General features: G+C 27.9%; 1 protein-coding gene across 2 annotated transcripts in view; it reads left to right on the top strand.

The window, feature by feature from the left end:
* LOC127290673 (protein Shroom) overlaps positions 1-21,101 on the top strand; it is a 240,866-nt gene that overhangs the window by 174,954 nt on the left and 44,811 nt on the right. For both annotated transcript variants that reach the window (XM_051319427.1, XM_051319428.1), the window contains 5 exons: positions 56-365; positions 1,415-1,660; positions 1,785-1,939; positions 2,006-2,791; positions 3,163-4,536. In XM_051319427.1, coding sequence (XP_051175384.1) covers positions 56-365; positions 1,415-1,660; positions 1,785-1,939; positions 2,006-2,791; positions 3,163-4,536 — 2,871 coding nt within the window. The remainder of the gene's footprint in view (positions 1-55; positions 366-1,414; positions 1,661-1,784; positions 1,940-2,005; positions 2,792-3,162; positions 4,537-21,101) is intronic.

The following is a 21,101-nucleotide window of genomic DNA, read 5'->3' as shown; positions in this document are numbered from 1 at the left end:
TATATTTTTTTTGAAATATTTTCTTTTTTCTAAATAAATAAAATTTCAATTTCAGATACAGCGAAAGCATCGGATTCGACAGCTTTAGTCTCCCTATCAACGAGAGGGACGAATCTTCGCCACCGCCAACGCCACCGGTTAGAGATGCATCGAGCCTCAAAAGTGTCTGCTATGGTCCAGGACACGAAAAATATCCATCCTGGCCAAGTGCACCAGAACGACATACCGAAGAAGAAATTTCCAATTCTCACACTGGATCACATCGTTCGAAATCGTGGACCGATCACACAAATTACCCTAAGGAAAAGCCAGCACAATATACAAGACCCCATAACAAAAGGCCAAATCCCACATTCACGCAACAGGTTTGGAAAATAAAAATTCTTTTTCAAGTTCGATTTAAACACGGAAGTATGAGGTCAATAATAATATATATAGAGAATCAATGTCAGCGTGGGAGAGAGAGAAAGATTTGCAATTAATGAACGCCTCTCACGAGTGTATCAAAGTCAATACTCTTCTTGATAAATAACACACGTAGGTGGTTTAATGAAATTATTTTTTTTTTTTTCTAATTCGAATATAACAATTGTATTTCTCCCCGCGAGATTTCTTTTTTTATTTTCACCCACGTGAATCGAAAATTCCCCCGAGGTCGACGAGTCGTCGAACTCGAAAAATCGTTTGTTTGCTTCTTATTCGAAGAAGAAAAAGGACGACGAAGAAGAGAAGATATACCCCCCTTTTACTGATCGTCTGCGCCTACCTTGCATTTGCAAATATGTAAATCTCTGGAATTTATTTTCCTCTAATTGGATACTTCTTACTTCACTTGTGGATTCAAGTTGAAACCCACTTTCAGTGATTCATCTTATTTAACTTCACTTCATCTTGTTTAAATAGGTAATGAATGCTTATTATACTTATAAAATACATTCATTCGAAACAGTTTCTTAAAAACTAACAGATTACAAAATAATTTCAAGTTCAAATAAAAAAGTAACATCGAAAAAAATTAAAAATTGTTATGTAATAATTACTCATGTAAATATTGTTTTTGTTAATAATTACGGTCTTTAAATTTAGATCTCTAACTTTCTTCTTTGGTTGAAGAATTATGTCATTGTTTTGATAAAAATAATTAATACAAACAAATAATAAACGGAGGTCAAAACCTTACACTGCACCCTGAAATCATCGTGTAATTAATCTTCAATCCCACGCTGTCATCCATCGTTCTCTTTGGAAAATATTTTTCTTCTAAAAGACAGATTCTATCAGCAATTTTTTTTTCCTGACAGTCACAGAATAATTTCCATCAGGTTTCACATTCTTGATCTTGACCTTCAGTATTATCACTTTCATATGAATTTTGAAAAAAAAAAGATTTTTTATCTTTATTTATAATTTACAGCTGAAAACTGTGATGGAACGTTGCGAGAAAATTCCAGCTGAAACATTTGAATCGAGGAACAGAAGTAATAATTCGGATGATGAGCCAAGATTGTGGCCTCGTGTTGATCGAGAAGGCAAACCCTTGGGCGATTCTGAATATGTTGTCCCATCGCCGCCTGAAAGAGAGCAAGCACCATCACAAACTCTCAGTCACGCTGATTTAGAAGCCTATGTCAGAAGCTATCAAGATCCTCAAACGCCTCAGGTACACTTCACACTTGAAGTTTTTTTTCTCTCTCTCTCCCTCTATTTATAATTTTCACATTCCAAGATTTCAAATCATCAAAACAAATATTCGCAAATATTGATTTTGTTTTTTTTTTGTTCAGGTGGATATTTACCGTGAAACAACCTTGACGCAAGCAGGTTTAGAGGAATACACACGAGTACAACATTCTCAACAAGCCAGCTACGCACAATCCGAAGGTTACCACAGTTATGTTTCGAGTGTCGATTCCACGACCAATACACCATTTCTCGATAGGTAATTTATTGACAATTAATTAAAATTATAATTAAATATTCCGGAAACTGATGAATTGAATTTTAGATTACGAAGGGACAGCGAGGCAGTGGCTCAACGTCCAACACCAAATTGGGAAGAAGGCTCGCGAGAAGGAAGAGACAGTGTTGTAACAACCTCAAGTGGAAGTGCTTCCAGCAGTGAGACTCTTAAATGGCATGGGTCCATGTCGGATGTAAGTGTTTCCAGTGGGATGCCATCGCGACAAGTGAATTCCGACAGATGGCATCATGGTTCCATGTCGGATGTAAGTAGCGTAAACGGTGGAATACCCAGTCAACAATCAAATCACGTTCATGAAAAATGGCAGGGTTCAATAAGCGATGTCAGCACTATTGATGTTGTAACACCAACAAAAATGAGGCACAACGAAAAATGGATGAACGATCGTAATAAACAAACGGGCAGAACAAGCTTACCACCCGTCATTGGTCATTGTCTATCAAGTCTTGATGTTTGTCAAACAAATTCAAATCACGAGGGTAAATGGCAAGAATCAAATATTGATGACGATTGTCGTGTTGAAAGATCGAAAAGTCTACAATGGGATCAATCGGAAAAATTTCAAGCCTATCAAGTCTCTAGATCTCAAGGATCAATGCAAAGTAGTCAGGATTGGAATCCCCTTCATGGCTCCATGTCGGATGTGAGCCTCGTTAATGGAGTACAGGGCAGTAAACAATTAATAGCACACAGCGCACGAGTTCAAACACCTCAAAGACATCATTCCGAAAGTGTCCTCTATCTCGATCGTGAACGAACTCAAAGGAAATTATACCCCGTAAATACCACTGATATGTCACCAACTTCGAGGTAATTTACTTTTTATTTTAACTCTAAATTAGTCCTTTCTCTCCGAGCAAAATGACTTAATTTATAGTATTGACCTACGAACCAAGAAACACTTGGAATGTACGGAACGCTCGTTTAAGTACCTGAGAAACTGCTATTAATATAATAGAGATAATATTTCCTCCATACGAGATACTTATCTCGGGGCGTGATTTAACTGCACTGCTTTCTACACAACTTAACCGCTCGATAACCCGCAAAAGTAGTAGCAATGATTCCCCACATGAAAATTAGGTGCGACATTTACCAATAGAAATTCGATAGAGAATCCCGATAATTTCCAATTTTAAATAATTATTTCCCTTTCAATAATCTACTTTTTTTCATTACAGAATCACACCAACATCACCACAACAACAATTGTCGGTCGCCGAACGAATCAGTGAATTGGAGAAGCAACAACATCAACAACAAATGCGTTACACGTATTTGGATCCCGAGAAACGTCATCGTGTCTCTGATCCAACGCTTAAAGCAATTCAGAAAAAAGCACTATTATCCTTTTACGAAAGGCATCATCAAACATCATCCTCTTGGCGTTCCGAACCACAACTCACTCAGGAATCACTCACTGTTCCACCACCTCAACCACCGCCTAGACCAAGGCCCCCTTCATCAAGACGCGCAAGTTCCGCGTCCGATTACGCCAGTGGCAATTGGCGAGAGAAAATCAATTCTCAAACTATAAACGATACACCAACTCCAAAACATCAACACAGTAATAGCTGTGGCAGTCTCTCAACGAATCTCCTCGGTCCATTAATTGTCGGTCCTGCAATTTCAATCGACGACTGGGTACCTGAACGACCACCGAAAAAACCTCATTTAAGAAATGTTTACAATGAACGCCTACCGAGTCCCGATTTACCACCACCGTCACCGCCAACAATTACTGAAAACGAAGTCATTTGCGATGATCCCCTACCACCACCACCGCCCGAACTAAGCGACGATTCCGATTCAAATAATCGCAAAGAAGACGAAAATAATCAAAAAAACAAAATCGAACGTCGAAAATCCAAATCTAAATCCCCCCAAGACACTAGAAGCAAAAAACAAGATAAAAATGATGAATCACACGAAAATGGATTCACAAATCATAAAACAAGATCAAGTTTAAGATATTCAAAGTTAAAAAAAAAAGTCGAGGAAAAAACATCAAGACCACCTGCACAACTTCCGGATCTTATAACCCAAAGGTATAACGAAAGAATAGTACGTCAAGAATCCGAAAGAATGACACAAATTATCACAAAAAATGGTGACAAAATACAACAACAACAACAACCAATGCGACCTAATTATTTGCCAATTGTCGAAACGAGTAAAACCAACAAAAATCAGGAGAATGGTAATTCATTCTCAATGAGTAGTCCTGTGAAAACAGGATATGAGGCCAATTCAAAGCACTATTCATCAGAGGGCAATCCTCAAAAGTATCACGAACCACCAAAGTACGTGCCTAATCATCATCATCGTCATGGGGAATCGACGCAAAGGAATTATTATGCCTTGCCACCAAAGTACGTGGATCCTTCAAAACCACAACCACAGTGTCCTTCAGAGAGATTCAACAACAACAACAACAACAACACGGGATCATCAAATTCTCCACCTCCGCCATTGGCACCTAGACAAAATATCCCTGGGAGAAAATCGCTGCCACCGCCTCCTAGACCTGCGCCACCTCCACACGCTGTTCATGGGTGAGTACAAAAAATTTTATTAAACCACATTTTTTTTTTTTTTTTTTTTTTGAAAACAAATTTTAAATTCATTGAAAAAACTAAAATTTTATTTAATCAAATTTTGCTTTAATTTACATTTAATGGAAATTTTTCTTTAATACAATTATTTAACAGAATTTGTATTTATAATAGACTTGGTTAAAAAAAATTTAGAAATTATTTCAAATCTCTATTTTAGGCGAATTTTTAATTTAATAATTTTTTTTTTAAGAATTTGAATTTATCCAAATTTTTACTAGTAAAATTTATATTTAACCAAATTTTTTATTTAGATGAATTTTCATTTAGCAGAATTTTTATTTAGCTGAATTTTTATTTAGCTGAATTTTCATTTAGCAGAATTTTTATTTAATAGAATTTTCATTTAGCAGAATTTTTATTTAATAGAATTTTCATTTAGCAGAATTTTTATTTAATAGAATTTTTATTTTGGCAAATTTTAATTTAAAGAATTTTTATATTTAACTGTATTTCTCAATTTAAGAGAATTTCTTTTTAATAAAACTTTATTAATCTAAATAAATATTCTGCTAAATGAAAAATTAGCTAAATAAAAATACTGGGAATTGAAAACTACAGGATCTACTATAAAAATAGATGAATTAAAAAAATTCTATTGAATAAATATTCTACTTTAGAAAATTAAACTAAATTTTGTTAAATAGAAATTCGGCTTTAGAAATTTAAGCCAAATTTTGTAAACTAAAAATTCTGTTGAATTAAGAATCTCCTAATTAAAAATTCCACATAAACAAAAAAGCCTGCTAAATAAAAAATCATCGAATTAGAACTTTAGTTAAATGAAAATTCATTTGAATAAAAATTTCTGTAAATAAAAAATAATATGAAAAAAGAAAATTATTAGATGGAAATTCAATGAAATTAAAATAAGAAAAATGAAACAAATAATTTTAATTTACATAAAACATCAAAATTAAAATTTTATTTTCTTAAATTCGACAATATAAAAATAATTTGGCAAATTTTTTTATTCGTAATTTCCTACCAAGTACAAATGTGTGCAATTTAATATAATGCAAATTGTTTCGAATTTATAAATGTATGCGTTGCAAAGGATTTTTGCGATGAAATCAATCGTGAGAAGTCATGGTTCAAAAATTCGAATTGATTTTTATGAATCGATTGCTGATAAAATAATTGAATATGGACTACCAGAATGGAAGGCTCCAATATTCAATTTCAATCTGCTTTTCTCTTTTGCCATAAGTGAAACTTCTTTTTATCAAAAGCAATTTTTCAATGAGATTGAAATCAAAATAATGTTCAATATTCCAGATTCATGCCGCGAACTAAATTATAGTGTAATCCTTTTTTTTTTTTAAACAGGTCAATTTACAATTGCAAAATTTTTATTAACGTTTTCTCCATATTTTAATTAATTGAATATTGACTAATTCTGTTTAAACTTTTTTTTTTTAATTCGATCAATTTACTATTGCAAAATTTTTATTAACATTTTCTCCACGTTTTAATTAATTTACTAATTTTATTTTTAAATTTGTATTTTTTTTTTAATCAAAAATTGAAAATACAAAATATTGAATTTACTTTTATCTGAATGAAAATTTGAAATTGTTGGGAGAATAAATGCAGAAATTTAAATTTAAGAGGAGTAGGGGAAAAAGTAAATTGATAATCTGAAAGGGGAACGATAAATGGAGTAATCTGGAGGCTTAATCGCAGAGTTTAATCCATAAACGAAAAAAAAAAAACCGAGAGAGAAAATCATAAAGTATCAGAAAGCGATTTATTTTTGTCAAAATTTAAATAGTCTTGTATAAATCGTTTTGATAAGCAAACTAGAGGGGATCGATCTTTGGCATTAAAAATTAGATCGTTGGTTTTTAAGCTCAGGGCAATATTGAGGTCCTATAATTGCGATATAATTGAATAGTAAATGACCATGACTATAATATAGTAAAGATGAAGCAACTCTCTAGTTACTGAAACTGCGTTCAAGATTCTTTATATATACATATCTCGTTTTATCTCATCGATCGATCAATTGAATTAGAGATCGTTCGTATAAGTACACCCTCTCTTCTTCTTTTTTTTTACTACATATATTCTTCAAGTCTCTCTTCTTCTTCTTCTTCTTCTTCTTCTTTTCTATTCCTGAAGTCTAATAGATCGACGTAATATATATTTTTTTCGATTCGTATTTATATATGGAAAACTATCTCTTTTGTTAATAATATAATTTGGAAATTTTTTTTTGTACTCGATTCTCCTTTGTCCATATGATCTCTATTTGGAAATTCTTAGATTATAGCTTTCAATGATGATTTTCGTCACAATAAAGAAATTTCTTTATTGCATTTTTATTGATCCTAAAGTGACTTGCATTTTATTGCGATTAAGTAACCATTTGTTTCGTTTAGAGAAAATTTTATTGACAGTTCCTTTTTTCTAAATCATCCACGTTTTTTTTTTTTTTATTTTATTGATTCATTATAGTAATTCTATTGATAATTTTGTTTCTCTTTATCCAACGTTTAAATTTCTTAATTTATTTTCTAATGATTTTATTTCTTTTTTTTTCGAAAAATGAGTGAAAAAAAATTTTTATTTTTATTTAAATAGTAATTGGGAATTAGTTTTGTTAATTATAAATGTGATTTTATTTATGATTGAATTTACGAATGGCGCACGCATTACCATGACATTATCATTGCTAATGATAGCGCGCTCTCGTTACAATTTGATTTACGATCAAAACTCGCGGACTTTCCCTGAATGGCCTCGAGATGATTGCAGCTATACGATTTTCAATTGCTGAAAGGGTGAAAGGTGTAGGAGGGAAGAAACTATATAAATTGCAATTTAACTCAACTCTTAAAATATTCAATTCATTGAAAGAATTTTTTTATCAAATAAATAAAAATTAATTCGAGAAATACACTGAAAAAAAAAATTTAATTGATTCAAATAATCGGTTACCTGACTAGTATGAAATAAATATTTATTTATATCAAATAATTTTTATTAGTATGAAATAATTTTTTAATATGAAATAATTTTTGTGTTTTCAAATAATTTTTATTTGTATTAATTTTTGTTTTAGAAAGGATTTTCTAACCAGGAGAAACGTTTTTATTATAACAAACTTCTGCAAATAGAGAGGCACTTAACTTAATTTGAGGTTTTTGAACTAGATTTTTGAAAAATTAAAATGCAAAAGAGGATCATTTAGAGGTGTGTTGGTTTTTTTTTTTCGAACCCACGAAACGGTAGTGGTATGATTCAGGAATGTTGACGGAAGGGAGCAAAGGGTCAAATGCGGTGAACCAAGCACAGTACCGTTTCTCAAAGAGAGAGATCATTTACTGAGATATTCCGTTGTAACTCGCCCCTGGTCATTGGCGGTCCAGTTTTAGAAGCAAAGAGTGACCAATTATATATCTTCGTGTCACTTCTAATCGCATTACTAATCGACCTCGACTTCCTGGCACGCAAACCTGCCTGAGAAAAAAAAACCAAATTTATATATTCTCTTATATTATTGCTTATTTCCATTATTATCAGTATTTCCAAAATATTCATTTCGATATAATTTTTTTTTTGTCCAATAATTTTTTTTTTTAAATTCTTTTGGCGCAAAAAATTTTTATGATTTCGCCAAATGGTAATATGTATACCAAACGAAATTATCGAATAAATTATTGTCATACGTGATTGAGAGAAAAAAAAACACTTTGACCTAAAACAATAAAACGTGAATGCAGAACGTGACCCAGTGACTCATAAATCCATTCGATTTTTCGTGCCATGGAATAAAATTTATTTTGACTTCTTTATATAATTATTTTTTTACTTTTTTTTTTTATTTATTTTCTATTTTATTCTTATTTACCTATTTTTTTTTATTTTTTTTTTATTTTTTTTTTTTTTTTTTTTTTTTTATTTTTTTTTATTTTTTTTTTTTTTTTTTTTTTTTTTTAATATTTTTTTTTTAAATACAGGTTCGTTAAGACTTTTTCGTGTTCTTTAAGGGGAGAGTAATGAAGAAGATGAAGAATCATTTTTTATATCTCTTTACACCCGCAAACAATCGCCCAATAATAATTACTGTTTTCGAGCGGCTCTGTTCTTTTTTTTTTTTGCTTCTCTTTCGTTCACGCTTGTTTTTTTTTATTTATTCCTTTTTTTTCTTCTTCTTCTTTATAATTTAACCAGGATGCAGGATGTAAGGTTCAATCTCCATGAGGCGATAAGTCTCTCTTTTCACCTTTCTTTTGTTTCCTCCTCGCTCTGATTGGGTAACTACACCTTGCTTCTTTGCTTTTAACGGCCGAGCGATCGTCCTTTAACACGCACTGTTAAGAGGTTCGACCTCTCGATCAGGTTCGACGACTACATTCGTCCTCGTGACCTTCCCGAGGAAACGAACTGAGAAAAAAAAGACACCTTAGTTTTATAACGGTATTTTGCATCGGTGAACAAATTTCGAAAAATATTTGTTTAAATTATTATTCGGAATTGAGTATTTAAAATTGAAAATTTAATTTTTTGAATTTTACATTTTTTTTTTTGAAAAGTTTTTCTTTTTTTTAAATATTTTTTGTTATTTTTGTCAATTGAAGATTAGATGGAAATAACATAAGTGTTATTTTCACTTTTCGTGTATATATATATATCTGCAGGGAAGATAATTGGCAGTAAATTCCAACTCACTGTTATTAACTTATCTCTTATACGGGTTTTTCTGAGCGAACGTAAAACTGTGACGTGAGTAGCAGCAAATGAAAGAAAGATTGGAAGTGAAGGAAAAGAAATCAGAAAAAAAATAAGAGAAAGACTTTTTAAAAAGGAAAAAGTGACGATTCAGTTATCAGTTACGCTTGAGCGTTGTAAATTCAAACGAATTTTAATGGCTCATAGTTAAAAAAATTTTCGTTTTCAAAATTTTATTTTTTGTAGCTTTTATTAAATATTTTTATTTTTTTCTCTTTTTTTTCTTTTTTTTTCTTTTATTTATTTTTTTCTTTTTTCTCTTTTTTTCCCTTTATTTTCTCTTTCCTTTGTTGTTATCTCTTCACTCTCCCATCTGTTATCTTATTTTTCATCTCCTTGTTATTTTCTTCTTCCGTCTTCCTTTTTCTCGCTCGTCTCGATGATCAGTTTTTTTTTTTTTTTTAATCGAATTTCTTTTTACATCCGTTTTTGCCTTGTTTTCGTGATCATTTTTTCTTCCTTTATTCCCTCGTCTTTTCTATGCTGTATATATCTTCCTCGTTATATCCACAAGTGAATCTTGTTTCGCCATGTATGCACCTGCGGCTATGAGGTATATATATATATATATATAAAGACCATGACCTCGACGAGGTAGTCACCACTCCGTAAAGACATTGGGTATCATTTAACAACTAGTTGATTTCACCGTTCCTCATCATCATCATCATTATCATCATCATTTCTTCAAAAGACAATTACCTGTTGTATGCGATTAAATCACTTGAATTTTTTTCAAGAGATCAATGAATATCCATTACTCAAGCACTTATAATCACCCGAAAAGAAAATCCGAAATTTTTCATTCGCGATTTAAAATACATTGGCAAAAAAAAAAAATGGGACTAATTATCAAAATTTTTTTATAATTTTAATTGTATTATATAATTATAGTTAGTAAATTATAATTATTATAATAAAATAAAAAAATTATAATTTTTATAATAAAATAGAAAATTATAATTATTTATAATAATACAAATTATGATTATTAAATAATTTTGCGAAAATAATTATGTTAAGAATATGTTCATATATAATTCGTCACTTTCATCGAAAGAAATGAATCACTGGGTCAGTAAAAAGACCTTGAATTGATCGTGAAAATGGTGAGAAATTTTTAAGCAAAAAAAAAAAAAAAAGGAACAAAAAAGGTTGGAATGCCTTTGGTGATCATCCAAGGTGTGTTTGGCAGCTCGTTAAGAAACCAGGTCAATTATTTATGGAATCGCAATTTTTTTTTTTCCTGAAACGTGTCCCAATAGTGCGTTAGTGTTGGTGAACAACAAATGCGTAATAAATTTGGTATCACTTAATTTCGTAATATCGTCTTATTCACAGATAGGGAAAAAAAAATTATATTTTCTTAATTTTATATAATGAAAATTTTTTTACAATAGACGCAAAGATTTTTTTATATAGATCCAATTTTTTCGAAAATAACATTTTTCTAATTTTATATGAAAAATTAAATAAATAATTATAAATTATTAAATAAACAAAATTAAATACGAATTCAATGCCAAAATAATAATTATGTTATATAAAAATAATTCTATTTTTAATAAATATTTTCTCACACAATATTAGTGTGTATTTTAACAACTGTCAAAAACGGGAATTTTCAGTGTTCTCACAATTATTTTTGCTTTATTATTCTTCTATTTGGAAATAATGTAGCGTTGAAAAAAAAAAAAATTTTTTTAAAAGAAGGAAGCTTATTATTCTGTTGAAATCTTGTATATTTAGATAGGATAAAAACCAAAGTTTACATTATTAATAATTGATTTATAAAAAAAAAAGTTTAACAAAAAATTGATAAAAAGAATTTATTTGAAACAATTAATTATAAATAAATAAAATTTATGTCATTGAGTCAATTAAAATTATTGTTCCGTTGAATTTTGGTTAATACCAATAATTTTTTTTTTAATAAATTTATTAAAATTAAAATATTTATATTATTGTTATTTATTTAATTTTAAAATTTTAAATTAATTTTTTTAAAATAAAAAAAAAATTGGATCTATAAAAAAAATGGTTTCTAATATATATGTAACTTTTTTTTTCTGAATGTGGTTAAATGTAATGAGGCCCCTGGGTTCAAATAAGACGAGTGCGACAATGATACTGAGTCAAGGAAGACAATGACCAGAGACCGCAACCAAATGACACCGGACACGAGTTTAAGGACCGTCTCGTGGAACGGGATCGCCTTGGAGACATTCGCTCTTTTATATATATATATATATATATATATACCAAGGGAGCAAATTGTCCAACATTATTACTGGTGGTAACTCGCCTACCCGTATTACCGTTATTTTAAAGCCAGGAATTATTCTGGAGGACATTTAACGCTGCTACTGGATAACCAAGAACAAATTCTGTTTTTTTTTTTTATTTTTTTTTATTTTTTTTAAGAGAGCACGTGCTTCTCTTCTGTGTCTTCCTTCTTCAACTTCATCCGGCCATTTGCAATCTTACACTATCATTTAGCTCAAGCCTCCTCTAATAATCCTCATTACGATAGATTTTTTTATTTCGTTTTACACCTTTTGACTTCATTATTGCTTTCCTCTACTTATTTTCATATTAGTTGTCGTTTTTTTTTCGTTACGAAAAATGTAAGAAATTTTTTTTATTTTCATTAAAAAAATTTTTTTTTAATTAAGCAAAAAATATATTTGTTTTGAATAACAAATTTAATTTTGGCACAAATAACATTTTATTTTGCACAAATAATATTTTTATATTTAGCACAAATAATATTTTTATATTTAGCACAAATAACATTCTATTTGGAGCAAATAAAATTTATTAATTATTTTTTATATATATTTTTAATTTTTTATTAAACCAAGTCCACTTCTGGACCGAAAGGCTTAATAATTAATAAATAATAATAATAAAATTTATTAATTTTGAAACAAATAATTTGAGACAAACAAATATTTTTTCTGCACTCAGAAAAATAGTATATTTGTCTCCGAGCCTACTAACTCATTTATTTGTTGCAAATATATTTCATTTCATTGAAATAAAAAATTTATTTGAGCCAAAGAAAAATTTATTTCTGACAAATAAAATTTTTATTTACGCCAAATAAATAAGTTAGTAGGCTCTGAGACAAATATATACGTTTATTTAACTCAAATATATTTTATTTGGTTTAAATAAATCATTTCTCTGGGTGCAGGGAAAAAAAAATAAATTGGAAATTATTTTTTTTTAAATTGAAAAAAAAATTTTAAAACTATTAAAAAATAATATTATTTTTTAAAATAACTAAATTCTGAGTATGAATAAGTAATTTTGAAAATTAAATCGAATCGCGTATAATTTATTTTGTTCTGCTTTTTAATAATAGTTGTTGTTGTATTTTGTGAACAAGATTGAACACTTTTATTAGCGGGAGTTTTAAAGTCAGCAAATAATTTTTTCCAGACCACGTGCGGCGCTCCCGTAATAATAATAATAATAATAAAAATAATAATAACCGTGCAAATACAACGCGCAATAAAAGTAGAGACGGATCGTAAAAGTGTGCGCCTTTATATATTTAAAATGATTCAACTCCAGTAGTCATCGTCAAAATGATGAGAGTTAAAAATTCTGACATCCTGTAATAATATATACCCACTATTTAGAGTCGCGCAAATGATTGAAAAAAGCTTTCATCGTGAAACAATATTTTCTTTTCCGCGGTTCTTGCCCACGTTAAGTTGACATCTCTCTGACAATTTAAAGGTCTTTTTTTTAATATTTATTTATATTTCCTTTTATTTTTTCTTTTTTTTTTTGTTCTAATTACTCGAGTTTCTTTTTATATTCTTTTTTTCCGCGGATATCCTTTTTTTATATTCTCTCTGAATTTTTTAATTTAATATTTTCTTCGTTCCTTTTTTTGTTTTTTCTTTAAAAAAAAAAAAAAATTTTATAATATATTTTTAATATGAAAATTTTATCTTATAAAAAAAAAAATTTGTAAAATAATATTTACTGAAAGAAACAATTTACTAATTGTTTTTTTTTTAGTTTTTCGTGTAAAATTTGCTTTAAATATTATTTACCAGATTTTATATGTTGTAATGGTATTTTGTTTATATATTTAAATCTTGAGCATGAAATGATCGAATCTTAAATGTCCACGTGTCTCTCTTGAAGGAAAAGTAAACGTACAATACAAGAAATGCCCAGGGTCATTTATACCGGAATAGTTGTCGAGTAAATATGTATATACAGTAGTCTGTGAATCTGCCAGAATAGCAAATGACATCAGTTCTAAAAAAAAAAAAAAAAAGAGAGAGAAAAAAAAATTAGTAGCATAGTCAGTGAAACGAAACAAGTTTTATTCGCAGTTTTGAGTAAAATGCGCTTCAAATTTTAATTTTTCTTTCATTGATTTTGAAAAAAAAAAAAAATTAATTTTGTTATAGAAAATCTTGAGTGAATGTGACTTAAGTGCCTCGATATAATAATTAAAGTGAATTACCCAAAGAATATGACCCGATGGAAAAATGAATTTTTTCCGCAACAGGTGAAAGAAAATATTTTAATTTTTCGTCAAAATTATATTTTTTTTTATTTAATTGCTTTAATTAATTCCGATTTGTTTTCATTTAATTCGAATTCGATTCATGTTAATTAATTTTATTTTATTAAAATAATTAAATTTAAAATTAATTTTATTTAATTGAATAATTAAATTTAAAATTAATTTTATTTAATTGAATAATTAATTTTTTAATTTTAATTGAATAAAATTAATTCTATTTAGTTACCTATTTACATATAGGTAATATTTATATTTTGAAAATTAATTTTATCTGAATTTTGATTAAAGAATTTATTAAGAGAGAGAAAAAAAAAGTGATGCAATGCGAAAAATGCATTATGCCAAATGCTGCGATGCGTAAAATGTGTCTTCTCCCGTGAAGAAAGAAAAATAATAATAATAATAATAGTTTGAAGTAAATTGCGTCCGGTAAATCGAAACCAATTCGCGATACAAAGTAACAGAGGTTGGCACTTAATGAAAATTTATCGTTGAGATATTAATGTCACGTGCAATTAAATTGGATGATCACCGAATTTAAATTTGATGGAGAAAATCAATTAAATTTCATATAGGACATTTTCATTGAAAAAAAATTATCTTTCACTTACTTTGTTTTTAATCAAATTTGTTATAAAGTTTTTTTTATTTAAACGTATTTTTTATGCTTTTTTTAATATTTTTATTTAACCGAATTTTTTATGCTTTTTTTAAATATTTTTATTTAACCGAATTTTTTATGCTTTTTTTTAATATTTTTATTTAAACGAATTTTTTGATGTTATAAATTTTCTAATACCCCAGGATGATTTTGCGGTTAGAGATAGCAAAAAAAAATGAGCTCTCCTCTCTCTCTGTCTCATCGTATATGTCGTTCGATTTCAATTAGAAAAAAAAAATTTATATAGACGCACGTCGATACGTTTCTTGTTTGTTGATCACTTGATTTCATCCATAGACCGCAATATGTTGTAAACGATATTTTCAGTCAGTTTTTCTTTATACATTTGAAAAAAAAAAAATTAGAAAACAAATTGATGATTTTTTTTTGTTCTTCTCAAAGATGATAGATTTTCTTTATTTTATTTTGCTAATGGCAAGTCGTTAACTGTCTGGAAAATGTGTCTGTTTAATGTCTACTCGTGTCAGTTCAATTCATTAAACCGGATTTCATCTTGTAAAATGATAGTTTCATTGGGATTTTTATTGATTTATAGACTTGTTTTTTCTTTTATTTTTTGTTATTTAATTATTTTACATAAGGATGAACATTTAATTTCAAATTAATTATTAATTATTAATTAATTTCATTTTTTTTTATTGAAAAATATATTTCTTTCACCTATACATGAAGTTTTCGATTTTATTTTTTTAAATTAAAATTTAGGAGAGTTTATCTAGAATTTTCTAGAGTTTTCTTTGTTTTTAATTTGTATATATATTTTCATTTTGAAATGATAAATATCTTTGTTGAAAAAGTAATATACATATGAATTCTTTTTGTCGACACATCATTTATTGAATAGATTATTTCGCGACGTTTTCAACTGAAGGTTGAATTCGTCACATTGGATAAAATCAGCTGACGAATAATAAATTCCTTTTGTGTCAATTTATCATAATTGTTTTAAAAACAGGACTCATTGTTATCATAATCAATAATTGATTATATCAATCATAATGTTCGTTTGAGGAAGGAAATTTTTAAATAATTCTTTCTGTTTGTTTAAAAAAAAAAATATAGTTCCATTTTCGTAAATTTTTTTTTTTGTTCTCTTTTATCTAATTCAAAAAAATGTCGATTCGTAATAGAATAATATTTTCCAAAAAAAAATCATTAAATCTTCTTTCAATAATTACACTGTAAAAAAATTAGGGAGTTAAAATTTTCGAGTTAAAAATCAACTCAAAAAGGGAGTTAATAATTAAATTAACTTCAAATTAACTCCCTAGGCATAAAATTAACTCGTAAAGCATTAACTCCCTTCACTTCAACTCCAAAAGGGTGGGACTTTTATAACATCCCCTAGGGAGTTGAAATTCAACTCCTTTTTTTTACAGTGTATTATTATTGTCTCACCTATTTTTTTTCTGCAAAAGAATTTTTTTAAAAAGACTTGCTCGCCTTTTTATGATCTTCTTACGCTCATTAAAAAAAAAAAAAAAAAGGATTGTTAGATCGTCGTAGGGCTCATTTTATTTTATGGACTCTCATTAAGCAATTATAAAGGACAATTACCACACGAGCATATTTTTATGTCGGACTTTCTACCACACGAAGTGCATGGGGCATTGATTAATAATGTCCCATAGTTCGTGTGTATATATGATATATTTAGTTTGCCTTTCGAAGACCTTGAAGAAAGGAGATGATGATAATAAAAGTAAAAAAAAAAAAAAAGAAGAAATTAAAGTGTTTAAAAAAAAAGAATTTGACTGTGAGTGTCATGTTGAGTCCTTTTTTTTTCTCTCTTTCTCTACGTGAAAAGTGCACTCTCTTCCCTTGCAAGTGAAGCCTTTGGAAAGTGGCCTGCCTCAATTCGAAGCGGTTTCATTGCTCTTTCGATTTCGACGAATCATCGATTGGTAGCGAATCGAAAGTGTATGAAAAAAAAATAATTAAAAAATTTTCAGGTTTCCCTTGCTTTATAGGACCATTCTCCTCCCTCGAAATAGGTATTTTTTATATTCTTGATGTATAATGGAATTTTTACCTGGTTTTTTTTTCAAATTCCATTTTCTAATCCATTGGAAAATTATTTTAATTTTTCTCTGCTTGCGTTAGGAATTTTTAATTTATTATTTTATTTTCTGTTTATAATAATTATTTAATACAAATAAATATATTTATTTGACTCAAATAATAATTATTTAATACAAATAAATATTTAATTGACTCAAATAATAATTATTTAATACAAAACGCTCTCTAAAGAAAGGGACCTTCGAAGCAAACAAATTATAGGTTATGTTTACTATAGTTTTACCAGGATAAAAAGTTTCTTTTTAACTTCTGTAAAAATCAGTTTTTGATAAATATTTTCGATGTAATAAAGAGTTAAATATATCAATAATTTATATTTATTTATTTATTTATTTATTTACACAAAGATATATTGATCCTCTTTCACTTAAAAAATTCAAAACATAACCTATAATTTTTTTTTGCTTCTAAGGTCCCTTTCTTCAGAGCGTGTCACATATTTTTATATAATAGTCAAGTAACCGATTATTTGAATCAAATAAATTTTTTTTTTGTTTAATAGTAAAAAGAAAAATGTTTAAAAATCTTTTCTTCGTCAACTTCATCTATATATATACATATAGATCTATAGGAATGATATTTTGATTGATACGATAGTGAAACACACAAGTGTCATATATCAATCATTTTAATGAATATAATGATCAAGCAACATTGTGACATGAATTGAAGACAACATATATTTCTCTACTCATGTTTAGTATAGGAAATGAGTATTTGAAAAAATTGGATCCATTAAATTTCATTAGCATATATATAGAGTACCATAAGTAGTGAAGGAGTTAAAAAAAAAAAATTTTGGATATAAATATATATTTATACCGAATATATATATATATATACCACAGTGTCGATATTCAAGTTATAAACTCCCTTACCTACGACAATCGCCTGAGGCTGTTGAAGGCCAGTTTCTTTCTCGCGAGACGAGACGAGAAGAGCGATCGTTCGATCAACGGTCAGGTCTGTTATTACTTGGGAATGCGAAAAAGGAGGACCGGACCTCTTTGGTTCGCGGGTCGAGGAAACTGGTAAAAATATCAACAACTCACGCCTTATACCGATCTTCCTTTTATATATATTTACCAATACAATAATAAACTCGAAACACTATGTGGTTATATACCATCTTGCTTTTACCATAGGGAATAGACATTTTTTGATGAAAAACCCCACGTGTCTGTATTCGAGTTATGCAATAATATGGAAATAATTATATATTCACTTTTTTTTTTCTTTTTTTTTTTTTTAATCGCAATTCATTTGTATATTCGTCGGGAAAATTTAAATCTTCATTGAAATTGCTTCCTGGTTTTTTTAATGAATTTATGATTTTTGATGATTTTTTAATGATAATATATATTTTTTTTTTTTTTTTTTTATTTGTACCAAAGAATACATTGAATACATTTTAATGTATAATTTTAATTTAGAGGTGCTAAATATTCCTGGTGTGAAAAAGAGAAAAAAATAACTGAAAATTTGATTGATAAAAACGAATTGTCTAACTACTTTTTATTTAATATTCAAAATTTTCCAGACAAATACTAAATTTTCTACTTGAAAGTAATATTAGGCTGACAAAATGTCGTTTTTTCTACTTAAAAGTAAAATTTTATTCCTAAAAATTACTTTTTTTACTTCAAACTAATATTAGGCTGACCAATAAGAAGATTTTCTACTTGAAAGTAATATTTGGCTGACAAAAAGGACTTTTTCTACTTAAAACTAAATTTTTTTTAAAAAAACTACTTTTTCTACTTCAAACTAATATTAGGCTGGAAAAAATCCCTATTTTCATCTAAAAACTAAAATTTGTTTGCTAAAAAATACTTTTTCTACTTAACACTAATATTAGGCTGACAAAAATTTCTTTTTTCTACCAAAAACTAAAATTTGTTGGCTAAAACTATTCTTTCTACTTGAAACTAATATTTGTCTGACTAACAAGAACATTTTCTACTTGAAACTAAAATTTGTCTGACGAGTACTGCTTTTTCTACTTAAAACTAATATTTAGCTAACAAAATGGACTTTTCTACTTGAAATAATATTCAGCTGACAAAAAGGACTTTTCTACTTGAAATAATATTCGGCTGACAAAAAGGACTTTTTCTACTTAAAACTACATTTTTTTTAAACTACTTTTTCTACTTTAAACTAATATTAGGCTGGCAAAAATTCCTATTTTCCTCTAAAAACTAAAATTTGTTTGCTAAAACTACTCTTTCTACTTGAAACTAATATTAGGCTGACAAAAATTTCTTTTTTCTACTAAAAATTAAAATTTGTTTACTAAAACTATTCTTTCTGCTTGAAACTAATATTTGTCTGACTAATAAGAACATTTTCTACTTGAAACTAAAATTTGTCTGACGAAAACGGCTTTTTCTACTAAAGACTAATATTTAGCTAACAAAAAGAATTTTATTTTATTAATATTAATTAATGTTAATTTTATTTTTACTTAAAACTAATATTTAGCTAACAAAAAGGACTTTTCTACTTGAAAATAATATTTGTCGGTCAAAAATCCCTTTTTTCATCTAAAAACTAAAATTTGTTTGCTAAAAAATACTTTTTCTACTTAACATTAATATTAGGCTGACAAAAAATTCTTTTTTCTACTAAAAACTAAAATTTGTTTGCTAAAACTACTCTTTCTACTTGAAACTAATGTTTGTCTGACTAATAACAACATTTTCTACTTGAAACTAATATTTGGCTTGAAAAAAGAACATTTTATAATTAAAACTAATATTTGTCTGACAAAAACAACTTTTTCTACTTAAAAATAAAATTTAACTGACAGAACCCTTTAATTTTTGCTGAAAATAAAATTTCTTTTAAAAAAACTTATGCTTTCTACTCAATACTAAAATTTGCCTGACTACATTTTCTACATAAAATTAAACTTTGACTTAAATTATTTTTTCTATTTAAAATAAAATTTTCTTCTAATTGAAATTAATATTTGTCTGGCAAATATTTTGTCTACTTAGAACTAAAAATTGTCTGACGAGAAATACATTTTTTTCCTTGGAACTAAAGTTTGTCCTAAAAAAAAATATTGTCTAACGAAAAATGCTTATTCTACTTCAAACTAAAACTTTTTTGACGAGAACTAAATTTTCTACCTGAAATTAATATTTGATTAATAAAAACAACTTTTTCTACTCAAAACTAAAATTCGTCTTGCAAAAACTACTTTTTTCTACTTAAAACTAAAATTTTTCTAATAAAACTTATTATTATTCCAAGGTTAAAAAAAGAAAATAACTTAAATTTTTTTTCTATATTTGAAAAAACTAACTTCCTTAGTTTTCATACATATTTTTTCAAACAAATAAAATTTTTTTTTTCTATTATCCTTCATGTAAATTCCGAATGGAAATTCCTTAGAACAAATTTCTTTATTGCCACGATTTCGAAAATAGATAAAAGTAATTTTTACTTGAATCCAATTTTTTCTTATAAAAATAGTATAAAAATTTATTAATAAAAAAAGAACGAAAAATTCAATAAAAAAAAAAACTAAAATAGGAAAAGAAACGCTTATTTTAATGCCTTTTAATTTTCTGTGTTTTTGTTATTTAATTTTTGTTATATTTTGTGTTTATTATTTTTTTAATTTTATAAAATTGGTTTTAATATCTTATAATTTTCTGTGTTAGTTTCGATCATGAGCATTGAAATAAAATTTAATTCAAAAAGGTCAAAGACGGAAATTAAAATTTGCATATACGATGATATTAGAATAAAATATAATTCAGTTTGCGCCTCGCAATCGAGCTGTAAACGCCAACGCAGTAAAATTTTTTTTTTCTTTTCTTTTTTTTTTTGACTGTGAAAAGTTGAGAAAATGTGTTGACAGGCATCAAACGCTAGTTGTCTGTGGATCACATACATTTATTTTACATTTACCATCATTTACATATTATGCGTTCAGTTCGCTGGTATAGATCACGTGGCAGATAAGGTGACAGCGTTGACCTGTCACCAATCATCTGATCTTCGTTAAAAAACGCTCCCCTTCGTGTAAGATCGTTATTCACATATATATATATATGTACTCTCTTTCTCTTTCGCTTATACAATAACAAAATTCTCTCTTTCTCTCTCCCTCCCCCACACCCCCACCATTTACCGCTAGACGAGAATCAGAGGTAAGATCATTCGCCGTCCGACAGTCAAGAAGTGAACGTCATTTATGTTCGCGCGTGTTATACAAATTTTTGTTTTTTTTTTTTTAATTAATCATGATTTTATTTGATTTTCGAAAGTTTTGGTTAAAATGTGTTTGAAAACAATAAATGTGCTTCGATTATTTGAAAACAAAAAGTGATAATAAGTGATCGTGATTATTTTTCTTTTTCAAATGCAATGAGTTGAAGAAATCAGTTTTTTGTGGAGGATTTTCAAAAAATTGTGCCGGTCGGACAGATG

Source organism: Leptopilina boulardi, unplaced genomic scaffold (assembly GCF_019393585.1).
Source record: "Leptopilina boulardi isolate dan_hultmark-lab unplaced genomic scaffold, ZJU_Lbou_2.1 LbouV2_123, whole genome shotgun sequence".
Lineage (NCBI taxonomy): Eukaryota > Metazoa > Arthropoda > Insecta > Hymenoptera > Figitidae > Leptopilina > Leptopilina boulardi.
This window is presented reverse-complemented; position numbering and strand designations above follow the sequence as displayed.